The sequence below is a fragment of the Alligator mississippiensis genome, chromosome 1 (genome assembly GCF_030867095.1).
Source record: "Alligator mississippiensis isolate rAllMis1 chromosome 1, rAllMis1, whole genome shotgun sequence".
Taxonomy (NCBI): domain Eukaryota; kingdom Metazoa; phylum Chordata; order Crocodylia; family Alligatoridae; genus Alligator; species Alligator mississippiensis.
Window position 1 is genome coordinate 440,757,878 of NC_081824.1, and position 16,838 is coordinate 440,774,715.

The 16,838-nt window shown below is 40.4% G+C and overlaps 1 protein-coding gene across 1 annotated transcript in view; it reads right to left on the reverse strand.

Moving 5' to 3' along the window:
• DYNC2H1 (dynein cytoplasmic 2 heavy chain 1) overlaps positions 1–16,838 on the reverse strand; it is a 430,672-nt gene that overhangs the window by 64,081 nt on the left and 349,753 nt on the right. The window contains exon 85 of the mRNA XM_006271584.4: positions 10,417–10,506. Within this exon, the coding sequence (XP_006271646.1) occupies positions 10,417–10,506 (90 nt within the window). The remainder of the gene's footprint in view (positions 1–10,416; positions 10,507–16,838) is intronic.

The following is a 16,838-nucleotide window of genomic DNA, read 5'->3' on the forward strand; positions in this document are numbered from 1 at the left end:
CTGATGCTGGACCTATCCAATTTCAGCTGAGCAAGAAGTAACATGGATTTATATATTTTAAAATTCCACTGATCATTTTTTTATATTACCATGAAGCAGAAATTATTGCCAGACTCTAGGCCTTTTGTAATATTTCTGTTGTAAAACAGGAGAGTGAGGCTGAGTCTACAAGTTACCCTATGGCAACATAGCAACATGCTACATTGCTATACGGTGCACTACAGTAACATAGCAATCACATGGGTCTACACATGATTACAAACTATGTCACCGTAGCAGCATGCTCCCCCGGTGTAGCACACAAAATAGTGGCAATAGTGACATATAGGGGATGTAGCAGCAAAATCTAACTATAGCTACCCGTACTGCACCATGCTTTAGTATTTCCAAAAGTTCCACATATAGATGTGTCCTGAGAGTGCTTTCCTTGCATCACAGTAAAAGCCATTTTCTTTTCACTGCTATACTACACCAATCAGAATGACCTTTTTTCTTTCATTTCCCTGTGCCATACACATCATCTATATATACAGACTTGTATTCCTTTATATGTAGGTATTGCTCTGTGCTTATTTATCTACATCTAGCTACATATTCATCTCTCCATCCATTAGCTATATTTAACAACTGAATATATGGAAGCAGCTGTTCATATCAGTTATTACATGAAAGTTTACCAGGATTAAAAGAACTTTCTTTTAAAATGCTTTGACATTCAATCTGGATTGTGGCAAATGGTTCTATATAATAGGTACAAACAGTTTTCTATACTTAACATGATTATACTCTTGATCAGTAGAGCATATAACAACCACCACATCCTGGGATAATGACTGGGATATTATGGAAAGAAGATGGTATTCAGGTTATGTAGGAAAGTACAGATAGTGTCCCAAAAGTAACAACACTTAGAATGATTAATATGTACCTGCGTAATATATATATATAAATAATTTTCTGTGAATTATAAGTCTAACAGAGCTTTAAAATTAATCAGGAAATTTTAACAGGACATAAGATAATTTAGCAAAACCATTTGCACTTCTATACTATTCAGTATCCTTCTGACCCATGACATCTGGCTCGTGGGGCTCCCCCTGGGTCTAATATTTGGTGACATGGTGAGTGGTGGCAGTATTAATTAGTGCCAGATGATACAGCTCCGCAGTCTGGAACTGACTGACTCCATGCCTCATACACAGACATACACAGAGATCCATGCTCTGGATCCACCCTGTAGAGTGGGTCCATGCCACATACGCATGCAGGCTCAGGGCAGGATGATTTGGACAGCATTGGTGTACACAATTCCAGGTAGGAGGAAAAACTGGTGATTGAGTCAGGCATTTTTGATGTGGTTCTGTTCTTTTACAAGAATATACTTCTTAAACATAAGAAGAATCAGACAACCAGAAATAGTTGCTATCTTATATCTCCAACACACTTTTAGCCAGCACCCCAGTGCTAAATCTATCTTGAGGTTTCTCCTAGGGACACATATCAGAGCTTGTTCAAACTATGCTAGAGCTTCTTTCTATCTGCTTCTATGTGCTCTTTCTCGTCCAGCAGCACACACTCCTTTCTAAACAATAACACATAATGAAACAACTCATCCACAGCGTGCTAATTCTCAAGCAGCCTTGCATTTCCCCATGTTTTGGGTGGAAGCATGCACTTAACTGACTAGCAACCACTAGGGTCCTGGTGGTTCAATACACCAGTTTTAACCAGGAGTAACTCAACTGATAATAACATATGCGGAGATCTACCTTTTTCCACTGTCTCTAATTTCATTAAGTCAACTCTTACCTTGGTTAAAATCTTATGTTTAATCAATACACTTCTGCAGTATACTTTACAGAGGTATAGTGGAGTTGTGATTACTAGAAGCATACTCCAAAAATATCTTGCTTTTATGAGAAAACCTAATAAAGAAATATTTAACAGAAAACTACAGCATGGGAACTAACACCCATGTCCCAGTCTTGTAATTCTCCTTCCTCCAAAATGGAATTCTGATGTATATAGGTAATTTTAATAGAGTTGTATTAATGCTAGGATTCAGGTCTCATAGCCTGCTGTGATTCTATTTAAAAAAAAAAAAAAGAATAAAGATACATACTTATTTTGTTTGTTAAATTGCTGCTGGTTATTTTTAAACATTTCAGTGCCATTTATACTCAACCCAGCTGATGTCATAAACTGTTAGAGGTGCATGAAACTGGAAAAAACAAGAATAAAGGCTAACACTGAAGTTTCCATAGCTAGTATGCCAGGTGATTGAGTACAAACTACACCTTCCACTCATCTCCATTAGAGAACTGATGGCAGCTCCAGAAAGCAGATAATGTGCTATCCTATCTGAAAAGAAACATGGTCCTAGCTCAATAAAGTAAGTCCTTAAACTCTCTATTTTTATATTAAACTGTAAAATGCAAGGACTAGTTTACAATTTGAAGAAAGCAAGAGATGAACTGCCTCAGGAAACTGAAAACACTGGTTTGGGACTGTCAGCTAATAAGCAAGATAAATAAAAAGCCATCAAAACCACTATTCTCAGTTTGGACTTCAAGAATTATCCTGAATATGCCAAAAAAGGCCATGAGAATCTGGAAACAATGAAAGAAGGCTGACAAATTGCCATGTATATTTTAATTGTCAATTTTCCTGAATCCTTGAATAAGGAAAATATTTTAGCTGTATCACATTCAAAAGAAAAGAATAATCTTTCATCATTTTTCTCCTGGCCTGAACACTACAACTCAGTAAGGGAGGAAAATACTGATTATAGTTAACATGTGTTTGTTGATGTAAGGGTTTCAGAATTTATGATGTTTCTGGCAATTTCCAGGCAATGTATAACAACACTTTTCAAGGCAATGTATGAAAACAAGACTATTTTGTTTTGGGGATATGTCCTCTGAACAGCACCTTCTGAAGAAGACTATTAATGGAGGTGGGAAGAAACAATTTAACTCTGAAATACAGCCATCTGGCGAGGATGAAATTGTCTGAAGTACTTTCATTCCTTATATACACATCTGAGTTCGGTTTGAGAACTGTGGCTTTTTAATGCTCTGTTCTCTGTTCCATCTGATATAAATCCAAGTTACTGCCTTAGTTTACTTACCTCTTTCTCCACAGACTACACAAACACACTTTGAAACTCTTGGCTTGGATACATGCTTGATAGATTGCATTGTATTTACCACTGTCAGATTTCTAACGCTGCTCTGTATACTATATACCGTGGAAGCAACTGTATAACTTGTCATGGTAAAAATATGTTCTTGAAATGTACTGAAATGTATTACACACTCCTTTTCTGCTTTTGTTTTGTTATATGCTCTGTATTACTTACTTAGAAGATGCTTTATTCATGCCTGACATATAGACACAAATTAAGCAGAAACCAACTAGAATTAAATAAATGATATTTTACTGTGCAACTAACAGCTATTTATCTTATGAGAAATAACAGACAGTGGAGGGTATAGTTTTCAAATATACTGTACCAGTGTGGGAGAAGGGTGCAAATTTTTGGCTGAATCACTGAATTCAAATAAAATCAAAGGACCTTTAATCTCTCTGAATTGAATCGGAAACCTCCGAATCTATTCGGAGAGATTTGGACACAGAGACAGCTTTAAATGTTTTTTTTTCTACATACCTCTAGGTAGCAGGGGCTCATGAGTGCTGTGATGGTGGTATGCATGGAGTGTCCCACAGAAGCACTTTTGGGTCCACCAGGGCATGCAGAGGAGGGCCCCCCTCCCACGTCTCCCCCACCCCGGCTCGGCGACTGGTACCTCATGGGTTTGTGGGGGGCACCCAGGGTCCCCCTGCAGCCCATCGCCTAGCCAGGGAGTGTGGGGGAGTACCTGTGCACTCCTCAGCGGACCTGGAAGTGGACCAGAAGTACTTCCGGTCTATTTCTGGATTTGCTGCCAAGCACGTGGAGGGCCCCTCCACACTCCTGTGGGACACTCCACGCGCCCCAGCATCACAGTGAACATGAACCGTGCCTGCTACCTCAAGGTATGTAGAAAAAAGTTTTAAAGCGGTGTCTATGTTTGAATTGCTGATTCTCTAAATCAGCAACCAATCTTCAGATTCGGATTCAGCTGAATTGAATCAGGGACAGTGATCTGAATCAACAAATCAAATCGCTGTCCCTGATTCAGGCCAAATCTGAATCCGAATCGAATAGGGCCCACTTCACGCACCCCTACTGTATTACTTGCTCCCTCTCTGATCTGCCCTGTGGCAAACAGAGGCTGCCTATGCCACTTTTGGCACTTGTGCTGCAGGGTGGCCATGCCTACACTACCACACTGTACTATAGCATACTATGTGATACCCTGGATAAGACTGTGCTCATTTTTTGCACACGAAACAGGAATTCAGCTTCTTTATTCCATATGAAAAAGTGCATCTCCCCGAGCTTTTCAACACATCATCTCTTCTAAGGGCAGGACTCTATTTCCTTTTGTGCATCAAAATGGTGTTTTTGGCACTTAGGTACAGGTTGGGTTGTGATTCTATTGCCTCTGCAGTGTGCATGCTTAATCATATATAAAGCTAAACATGCAAAATGGCCACGTACTTGCCCAGCCAGTGCGAAGCTAATGTACGCATGCCCACACTGGCCACATAAATCACAAAAATGTAGCTGGTCAGAAACCCATGATTTACAAGTATTAGATGTTGGAGGAGGATTCTGTGCTTTAGCTCCAATAGCATAGTGATTAAGGCACTCAGGAAGGAAGCTGGAGACCTAAGTTCTAGACCTTCCCTGTACCTATTGAGATTTTGAACCTGAATGTATGACATCCCCACATAGTGCTTGAATTGTCACAGCCTAGGTTAGGCATTATCCAGTGCCTTTTCCAACCCTTTTTTTAGCAGTTATCCCCCTGGGTAGCCAAGAAATAAAAATATGAAAGGCCGAGAGGAAGTTAGAGGGGGTGTGGTTCAATGAGCTGGCTGCTGTTCTGGAGAGGAGCAGGCTGTGTAGTCTAGCCTAGACCCTTGCTTCTAATTGGGCAAAAATTCTAATCGGAGCACTGGCCTCCACCCATTTTATCTTACGATTATGGGCAGTGGCTCAGCTTCAAATGGAGTGTTGGAGAAGCATCTAGATAATGTTTAACTTGTGGATCCAGCCTAGGGCACAAGGTGAGTTTGATACCCTTGGCTTAAAACATTATAGTTAATATTAGACAGATTGAGTAGTTACATGAATTGGGAACACAGACAAAACTAAAACCATCTCTTTCTGTTTTCTCAGTAGGCCAATGTACCTTGTACTCTCTTTCAAATAGACTGCCCTTTATGTTTCCTGACCTTAATATTTCTCCCTGAAAAAAAAAAAAAAAGCTTAAGAAACTTTTTATATGCTTTACAACAGGTACTGAAAGAAATATGGAACTATCCACAAGCATTCAGATTACAATCACAAGAACTTATTTTAATTAAGTTCTGAAATGGAACACAGTTCAATAGCCAGAGGTAAGTTTTCTTATTATTCCTACTTTTTGAATTCTGAAGGGTGATTATATTTTTCCCAAAGCAGATGGACTGATTTGAAAGGATTGCTTTGAGTTTCAAAAATTAGCATCATGTTTGAGACTTAAAATCCATTTAATATTTTTCACAATAATAAGATTACAATTACTTGGAGAGTTTTAAAAATAATTTCCTTTTGCTAGAGAGCCTCTATACAATTGTATTTTATTAGCAGGGTTTCAATAAAAGAAATACAAAGAAGGAAATACTGACATTGACACAGTTTCATGTACCTCTGAAGAACTTCTAAAAGCAGATTTTTCTTGAGACATATATATGTCTCAACTTCCTGGGATCATACGTCCTATTAAGATTACCATGCAGAACTGTCCATAGATGTCAATGGCATCAGCTGCAGTTTTAAAAATAGGCCCATTTATGTGTCCAATAGTAGGTACCCATTAAAAAAAAAAAAATTCTGTCTGATAATCTTATACATGACTGTCTTTTCCTTCCCAAGCCATGTTCAAATACAAACCTTACATAAAATAAAGTGTATCCCAATAGGGTTTATTCCAATAAATTCCTTAGGAATTGTGGAAAATCTCTGGTCAAATAGCTATAGCTAACTTTGGAATGGAAGGTGGTCATTTTTCAATGTGCAAAGCAACACTACATTTTAGAATTAGAAAATGAAGATGTGGATGGAATTTCATTATATTTATAAATGTAGGACATGTTTATTATAAGTGTGCTATGCTACACTGGCTGATTGGTTTAGACATCTTGCTATAACTCCAGAGACACAAGTTTGAGCCTCGCTCTGGATTTAGGCTGAAGGCTGGCCCCAGCTGACTTCGTGATAAATGAATATTTGGTAATTCATGCTATGTAGTCAAAGATAGTTAGATCTGATGAAATAGCTCCTTTAAATCACTTGTATCCTGCTTGCTACACAAAATGCTGTAGCTTTACCATAATGTGTGTACTGCCCCATGGTCAAACCAGCCCATTCCCAGGCAGTGGGAAGGGGGCCACTTTTTTTTCCCCTGGAGGAGCCTGCCCACCTCTCCCATGGCTGGACAGCAGGCGGGGGGGGGACGGGGGGGTGGGGGGGGTGAGCTGCCAGTGGTGTCTGAGCTGCAGAATGCCCTGTTCTTCCCTCTGCAGTGGTGGCACCCCCCCAGCACCCACCTTACTAGAACTCTGCCTGGGCAGCCCCAGAGGATGCTGCCACCATGGAGGGAAGGACCGGGGTCCCCCACAGCTCATGGGCTGCTCAGCTTGCCAGCAACTTGCCCCCTGGTCATGGGCAGTCTCTGCTGGGGAAAAAAAAAAAAAGTGATGAGGGGCCCAATCCTTCTTTTTTTTCCCCCCAGCAGAGCAGGCTGTGACTGGGAGACAAAGCTACTGGTGTCGCCTAAGCTGCAGGGGGACCCAGTCCCTTCCATCCATGGCAGTGGCACCCCCTGGGGCTAGCCAGGTGGGGTGCTGGCTCCAAGCAGCTCAGGACCCACTGGCAGCTTGCCCCCCAGCTGTGGGCAAGTTCTGGCAGGAAAAAGGGGGAAAAAAGGAGTGGGCCCCTCACTGTTACAGTGACGGAGCCCCTAAAATGAAATGGTGGGTTTTTATTCATCACAATTAAAAACCCACCAATTAATAATTCACCGTTTCAAATAAACCCATCACATGTACAAGCAGTCTAAAAGGTCTGTTGCTTATAAGCAGATAATCACACCCATTCAAGCAATTAGAGCAAGCTGAGTGTTGTTAGGCCAGGGTCAGGTGGGAGCAATTTAGTTTGCTTGTGGCCCTGAACTCTGGCACAATAGGTTTGTGCAGATCGTTGACTTTTTATTAAAAGTGTAACAAAGTGAATGGAATTAAGAGTGCAGGCAGAAGTAACTTATGAAACATTTCTAAGTGAAAGGCTCTTGGAAGTGCTTAACAACAGAAATGTGTCTTGAGGGATACATACAACCCCTGTAGCACTCCCCAGCTGTAATGCTTAAAATTTGCTGTGGCTGTATGCAGCTGAAGCTTTTCAGTCAAGGGGTACTGGGGCTGAGTGAAGGCTGCCTCTGGAGGGATGTGGGGCAGTGAGGTCAAGCTAGGGGTTCCCCGGCTTTCCTTTGCCAGGATTCTGACTCTTCAGCCCCAAATCTGCTTTGCTTCTCTTACCTCTCACAAGAGCAGAGAAGTAGAGGTGACTGGGGCTGAAGAGCCTGGCACCAGCAGTGGTGGGTCCCCAATACTGGAGTAGCCAAGACTAGACAATGGGAAACATTTAGCTTAAAAACTGCCTGCCCCACTCTCTGCCCCTCCCGTGCGGGGAGGGTGGGGAGAGAGACCAGAGCACTGTGGGATTCTGAAGGACCTATGAGTGGATCCTCCTCTGTACCTGTACACACGTAACAAGAACTGAAATAATATCTTGTTAATGAACAAGAACTCAAAATAATATCTTGCTTTAAAAGGTACTATTTTGGAAAGCTTCAGCTACTTTTGAAAAGTTTCAAAGGGTAAGGGCATTGGTACAGTTGGCCCTTTCTGTCCACACGCTAACTATAAATAGTACCTTTTTAATTTGAGAGAAGCTGAAGAGCAAATAGCACAGCAGAACTATGTACCAGTGGATTGCAAATGCTGGTATTAAATTTGATATTTAAAAAATAAATGTACATCAGCACCTAAATCTAATGATAATGACATAACCTATAAAATATATGTATATGTAAATTAACTTTATCTATTGAGACTACAACTAATTTAAAGTGTAAAAGAACCACAGTCAATGAATGCCTAAGTATCTGCTACATCAGCTGCTTCCTCTAGGCCAGTGTTCTTTCATTGGTCTTATTTGGATTGCTGTGTACGATCAATGGTACAAACTCAGTTTGATTGTTAATATTCTAGGAAAGACCACTGTGTACACAAGTACCATAAAAATATTGTTTACAGCCTAGCCTTTCAGAGAATTTGAACCAAGGTAACAATATTTTAAAATGCCAACCATCTGGAAAAGCAAGAAAAATGTAGCAAATATATGAACAGTAAGTAGTAATAAAACTTCCCCATGAGATTTGTAAAAAGTATGTCCAAATTTCCAAAACAAGATTAATGATAATTACTTACAATGCAAGGGTTAGTGTTTTTCCCCCACAGGTATGTGCATATATTTATACTGATATGTAACCATACTTACATTTCTGTTTTTCAGACAAACAGATTTGAATTCAATTTTATGCGCTGTCCTCCTCCTAAATAAATCCAGTCATCTTATAACAAGCATTAAATCAACAGACCAAAGAAAATAATTTATTGCCCAATTATTTATTTATTTATTTTTTTTACTTGTTTCTCTTCCACAGCAAGTTTCACAGAAATTAAAGACAGAATTTAAAATTGAATAATAGATTTAGGAACACACCTGGGACAAAAATTATCTTTCCCCATTCTACTGAACAAAACAGTTTCTCTTTTGAAATTATTGCTATTTAAAAAAAAAAATCATTCCAAGTTTGTAAAATCTATTTCACACTTTGACTATCTAATTTAACTTTTTATAGATGGTACTTATTGTTTGTGAATGAAAATGATAGACACCTTACCACCAGATGATTTAGTTCTCAGACTGCAAAAGAATTTTAAACTTGCATTCTGGTGTAAGTACACTATCTCAGGCATAAATGGCAACTGTTTTCAGCAGTTTTGTAAAACTACATATCAAATCAGAACCTATTAAATATCTGACAAGGATCAGTGAAATAAAAATATATCGATTCAAATATGTACATTTTAAAAGTATCACTACATTTTAATGCAGCTTTTTGAATTACTGTAACATTACATTAGGTCATTATGTTACTGTAAATAACATAATGACCTAATGTAATCTAAAAACACAAACAGGCACATTTATCAGCATCTCTTCTGTACATGATGTTTCAATTTTATTTTGGAAGAAATACCAGCTTTGAAACTATTACTATAATTCTATAGAGAAAGGAATAAAGACAAACAGATCTTCTGCACTTCTCCAAAGAACCTGACTGAAAATTGTGATTGAAGTTTCAGACATGAAAAATTTATCTAAAAGTGAATAATATTATATTCCCATAACAGAACTGTGGTTTTTTTAAGGACACAAAATTGCAGTTCTTGCGTTGCTCTCACATGTTTATAGTTATCATTTTTAATTTATGTTTGCACAAATTAAGAACACAGAGCTGGAACAGGCCTTCTAGGTCATTGAATCTGATCCTCTGCACTAACAGGCAACAATTTACCGTAGGTTTCTCCCAAAAAGCCAATGCACATCAAAATCAACACTTCAAATCCTCAAACACAACTACAAGGCAAAATCAGAAACATCACAAAGACAAAGAAGATAGGGAAGAAAAGAGCACTATATATACCCTGCCACTACAAGATTAGGAATGTTGGTTCATATATGCTCAGAAGATCCTATGCCACACTACAGAAGACTAAACCCTGCAACGTTCTTTCTTATCTGGTATCCAGGAAAGATTCCTTTCTGATTTCTATTCAGGAACCTCTGAGCTTTCTAAGTTTTACCAGAGATATCAGTTCATCCCAGTCAAAAACAATCAGTTTTGGCTGTGACCAGTGTCCCAGGGCTTCAGAGAAAGGCTCGTGCCCTCTGCTCTGCCTGAGCCCCAACGCTAACAATATTCACAGGGAAAAAATTCCTTCTTGGTCCCTACAGACAACCATCAGAAGTCCTGAACCACAACTAGACACCTGTCATGCTACAGAGGAGTTACCTCTGTACTTTTAAACCACTTTGTGATCATGGCTTGGAAACTCCTACTTTAGTGAAATACACAAGGTACCTCGCAGCATTAAAAATGAATATTCTGAAGTTAACTGAGTGCTCCATTATACCTGGATAGCAAGTGCTCGAGACACAAGACCTCTGAGATACTGTAGAGGATCTTCTGGACCTTCCCACTTGTTCTGCCATGCGAGGGGACACTGAAAAAAAAAGTATATTAAATGGATATTGGAATTTAAAAACTATCCCTACTGTGCTGCAATGTAACTATTTGAATTACATTAAATAATCTGAGGCTCAAATACAGTGTAAAAAGCTCAGGGGATTGGCTGAAGCATGCAATTAATAACTCTGTATTTTTGGTACTGATGCCTACCCCTTCCATGGTGGTCAGACTCTAAGGTGATAGAAGATATATAGGAAATTATAATACATAACAGATAAATGTGACCTTGGGTAAATCACCTAGGAACATGATCTTTAAAATCTCTCAATACAGAACTACAGCTCACTCAAAAGTGATTCCACCCATGGAAGGCTTACAGAATTCTGGTGACCTTTAAAAAAAACAAAGCATTTGAAAATAAAAGTAGTAATACCTGAATTTCTAGATTCTTAAGAACATTCATTAGTTTTCATTTTAAAGCTTAATAGAAAATGACCATCACATTTTATAGAAACGTAGATTTGTTTCAAGATAGAGATCCAATCCAAGAAGCACTAAGGTAAAGTTAAGGGTACAAATACTCCCCCTGGCTGTGTCCATACAAATATGGATGTTTGGTTCCCTAGGTACTACTAGCAGTGGGACATCTTGTACCACCACTAGTTGTCCCTGGGAAATGCCTGTGGCATGAGCCTTCTGGTGCACAGCAGGTTACCCTGGTTGGGGTAGGGGAGGCTGGGGCCAGCACTGGGCTGGCCTCAGCAGCCTTACCTGGGGTCCTGGAGGCCTCCTGGGGATGCAGCACCAGTAATGCTACCATGTAGAGCCTGGCCAGCAGTCACAACATGGCTCCAGGCAGTCAAGGCTCCAATTTTGAGCGGCATACACTGCCCCCACATGCACCACTTCGCTTTTTTTGCATGTTTTTTGTTTATCCCTGGAAATCCAGGAGTCAGCCCCATCCTCCCACCCTGCCTTGCAATGTGGAGAGCAGATGAATGTGCGGTATGTGGCGCTGCAGATGTGTCTATGGCACCACATACTGCATGACTGTGCTCATCTGGACTCAGCCCTTGAGTTTAAATTATGTCCAGGATTGGGGCAATTGAGACTTCAATTACTGTGTCATCAGTTTCAGTTCACTCTTCAAGGTGCCACTGATCATGGTGAGAATAGATAGCTTTTAGGAAAAAATGGAGGAAACAGGATTGCCAATTGTCCATAATTTTACAGACAGTCTGTAAAAGAAAGGTTTAAAAATGCTTGCTCATACAGTCAGTAAAACAAAAAAAAGGCTAAGAAGCCATGACCTTGACTGAAATTCTATCATGGGAATGAGACTTGAGGCTAACGTCGATGGATAGACAGAGCAGTCCATCTATAGGGAATAGTCTTAGACTTTGCAGCCCATGGGAGCCTCATTTCCCCAAGCCATGTGCTGCCACTGCGCATGCCTGTGCTGCCTCTAATGGCTAGTCTCCTCAAAGGTAGAAAGGGCTGGGCAGTGTGAGGCACTGAGCAGGATAGGGAAGGAGTGGTGCAACCAGGATGGAGCTGTAGAGTCCAGAGTAGAAAGAGGTGTTGGGTGGGGTTCATGCCAGAATGGGGGGAGCGGAAGTGACAGGGATAAGGTAGGGAAAGCAACACAGTGTGGGGTAGTCAAAGGTGTCAGGGTGTGAGGTGAGTAGGGGGCAGCACAGCACTCATGAGGTGGGGGCAGCACAATGTAAAACTATTTCTACAGCCAAGTAAGATCATGCTAAAAGTTACATTGAACCCCTGAATTTGAATTTGTTACAGCTGTCCAGGGGCTGGCAGCACAGGTTACATTTACATTAGGTAAAACATATATCAGTAAAAATGTTTGGTTGTCAGTAACAAGTCTGTATATTGTCAGTAAAAAAATCTAGGATTGACAACCCTGTGGAGAAACACTGTTGTAACTTAAGGCTTTCAAACCTTATTATTTTTAAGAAATATGTATAAAGCTTTGGAGAGGTTATTCTGAGATAACAGGCAGTGGAAAACACAGACGAAGTATGGGCGATATGATTTTCACTAAGTAGTAGAAAATGCATTTTCAGACTATTCACCTAATACTAATTTTAAAGGGTATAACAATATTACATTGATAATATTCAATACTATAGAAAACTTATACTTGATCTATTACCAATTTTATGCTAATGCAATATATCCTTGAAACTGTTATAATCCAAGCATTTACAGTATCTGATGCTTCTACTGAAATTTTAGTCCCTTTTCTATGTACAACTACAACTTTGGTGAATGCCAAGTCCAGGTTTTAAAAATTAATCCTTTTACCACCTCGTGTATAACCAAGAGGAGCCAGAACAAAACAATTTAACGTACAATACATGAAATAAATCATTTGGAGGTGAAATGTATGCCAAGGTTTAGCTGGACAGGATTAAAATATACAAGCAATAGAGCTCTAAAAGTGGGGATCAGAACAGGTATGGCATTTTAGTCACAGTAGAACTAGACAGCACAGTTGGAATGAGTGACAGCAATAAGTGTTAGAATTATGTTGGGCACTTTGGGCGCCACCTTGGAAGAATATAATTGTTGACTGTGAGTGAACAGCATTGCCCTCTTCTAAGAGCTGGTGAATATATTGTGTTTTTATTCACAGTCAAATAAAATGAACTGTGCTGAAGTAGGCGGGTTCAATGAGCAAGAAAACTACCAGAGTGAACTGCCAAAAATGTTTTGTTCAACATATCATGATTCACCTAACTGACAGCTTTGAGAGATACAATTTTTTAGAACCATTGGACACAGTTTTGTGACAATGACTGGCTCCTCCCATTCTAAATTTATTTTCAGTGTATTACTTGAGTGCACAAGTGAGCCTTGCAGTTGATAATAAAAAGAATAACTGAAAATCATTAAAAATGGCCATTATACCTAATATTTGCATTCACTGGCTTAGGTGAAAGTACCAATACCAATCATGGATGGTAAAAAAAAAAAAAAAAAAATAGCATTTAAAAGATACAATAATGTGAGCAACATAAGATATTTTATTTTGGTTGTACTATAAATGTTCCCTTACAACAATGGTTTCTTGAGAATATGAATTATTAAAAGGCAAAACTGTCTTAAATGCAGAACCTATTTTAATTAAAATCTGATATTCCAATAAATACATAATGATGTTTGTAATATTGTTTCTTGCATGAAGATCTAAGAAGTAAATTAATATCAATTAACGTTCATTTATGGGGCCAGTCTAAATATCTGAATAAGTTGTTTATTTACAGTCATTACTCTTAGTTTATAGACATGATTGCAACAGTGCCAATATTGAAAAACAGAGAAAATAGCTGTCACTGCATTGACTAAATTTTAATCAGGTGCCAAAGTACAGTAGGATAATGACACATTGTCTGAGATAAGATGGAAAAAAAGTAAGATACAAGGGATGTGTTTTAACTAGGCCCCAACCTTATTAACCCACCAAGGAATTATTTAGCAATTACTCAATCAGTGTAGGCCATCATGGCTTTCCTAATCTCTTCATACGTCAGAAGGCTACAATCAGCCATGACTTGAGGAGGGATGGTTTTCGACAAACTGGAGAGATAAACCTTTTGTTCTCCTATACTATGAGGGTTCAAAACTTGTGAAAGGTGGTCATATCCTCACTGAACCAAGCCATACTCAGTGCTCCAGCCTAGTTTCCAGTTTCTTTAAGGGATGGCCTTCTGATAAATTCAATTCCAATATCAATTGATCAAGGAATCAGACACAGTGAATCAGTACTTATATCAGACACAAACCAAGTTGTGATTTTTCATATCTTGAGCTACTCACTAGATCCTTGGGTTGGTATACAGAAGGGAAAAAACAGGAAAAAAAAATACCCATCCCTTGAATAGATGACTAAGGCACAGCTGACCTGAAAAAAGAGTCTTCTACTACGAGATAAAGCTGTTCATCAAGACATGCAATAGTATCTGGTCACCAGGAGAGTGCTCATAAGACCTCCTCTTATACGTATGGGTTTCAATAAATTATGTTCTATTTAATACTTTAGGATAATAAAACTTAATCTTAGGATGAGTTATTCTTTGAATTTATACAAACAGCATGCATCTCACAGCTGAAGCAGCATACACTCTGAGCCTACAGGCATTCATTTCCCCAAGAAAGTCAACATACTGGCATTGTTAATATAACAATAATTCAACTAAGTGAAATTCCTGATTCACTTGGCTAAAGCTTATTTAGAACATTAAAATAAGACTTCAAATGGAAAAAAACCCCTGAAATACAAGGTAGAAAAAAGTATATAATGTGATGATTCTTGCTATCTCCTGCTTATTGACAGCTATGAAAGCCTTCTTTAGTTTGAGATGGCTTGATCTGTATTGATCAGCCAATGATGTGTATTGCATAAACAAAGAGTGCAGATTACTGCTGTTTACTCTGGTGAAACTAAAACTTTATGGAGCCTCAAAATAGAGAAAGGGGACAGCATTTTGTTGGAATATATATTTGTAGGATATTGTATTAGTGAAATTAGATCCAGATTTAGCTGTAGATACTGATTTAACCTGCAGTGAAATGACAAAAAATAAATAATTAGGACTGTCAATTGCGGTTAATGTGTGTGATTAACAAGTTAATCATTGTCCGTGTTAATTTTTTTAATGCATTAATCATGCATATGGTTTTGGAGCCCGCACCCGGGCACTCTGCCCTGCTGCCATCACTGCCACCTCTGGGCTGCCCTGCAGGACAGCAGTGGCAGTGCAGAGGACCATAGGGCAGCCTGGGTGCAGGTTATGGGCAGCCGCAGCAGGGAGAGGAGGGAACACGCAGACAGAGATAGAGATAGGCAGCCGCAGCCTGCAGGCATCCAGGAACACAGCCCAGCAGCATGTGGAGCAGCGCCCAGTAGGCAAGTCTGAGAAGGAGAAGGGACATAGGGAAGGCAGAGTGAGGCCCCCCACGGTGAGGGAGGGAGTGAGGCAGAGGCAAGGGCAGGGGCTGGGGTGAATGGTGCCCTGGGGTCGGGGCAGGCCATGGGATGGAGCTATGGGTGGCTCATCCAGGAGCATGGGGGAGCTCCTGCCACTGTGCGCACCCCAGGGGACTCATGGGGGGCATGTGCCCCCTAGATTTGTGTGTGGGGCAGAGGTGGGCTGCTGCTGCAGGCTGGGGATCTGCACCCCACTGCCTTTGCCCTAGGAGCCATGCGCTGACTATACTATGTCCCCTGCTCACCCAGCAGGAGGCGGCATAGCATGGCATTGCACAGGTCCTGGGGCAATGGCAGCAGGGTGCAGAGTCCCAGCTTGTAGCACCAGCCTGCCTCTGCCCTGCACACAAATCCAGGGGCCACATGCCCCCCATGCCTCTCCTGGGGACGCACACGGGGCGGGAACAATCCCTGACCCTGACGCCCTGGATGAGCCACCCACGGTTCCATCCCATGACCCGCCCAGGCCTGGGGCCCAATTCACCCCAGCACCTGCCCCTTCCTCTGCCTCACTTCCTCCCTTACTGTGGGGGCCTTGATCTGCACCCCCTGCCCCTTACCTCTCCCCAGGTCCCTTCCCCGCTACATGCTTATATGCTGTGCTCTGTCTATGTATGTGGGGGTGTGTGTGTCTGCCTTTCACTCCAAAACCACAGCCCCCCAAACCCTGCTGCTGCCCCTCATTCCTAACCCACAGTACCCCACATCCTGCTAGGGTATGCAGGAACCCCCAACCCTGGGCTTCAACCCCCCCAACAAACCCACAGCCCCCCACACTGTCATAAATTCCCCCCCCCACATGCACACACCCACCCTGAACCATACAAAGTACCTGCATAATTTTGAGTTTTTCTGCACATGAGTTTGAGCTTTTAGCTGTGTGATTAATTGTGAATATTTTTTTAATCGTGCAACGAATCACGATCAAATTTTTTAATCGTTTGACAGTGCTAAAAATAATGTTTTCAGGGCTAATATAAATGATTTGTCTGGTGAGGTTTTGTGGTATTTGATGTGGAAATATTACTCCAGAACTTAATTCTACTTAGCGTTGTATATTCTTGAGAGAAAGCTAAGCTAAAGTGCATAATATGTACAAAGGCTCCCTGGCTGCTTAAACAACATTTTTCTAAGTTTTCATGATGAACAATTATAGTCAAGTTATGGTACAAAATAGCAAGCTTTGTACCCTGAAGGATTGTTGGGTGGTTTGGCCATTTTGCTTTATATCTAAAGAAATTGTATCCCTAACATTAAGAAAGTAACTGTATGTAGTCAGCACCCATCAGAACTCTTAAAAATGCCAGACTGACACTACTAATATTTATTTATCCTCACAAAAAGTGCAACACAGC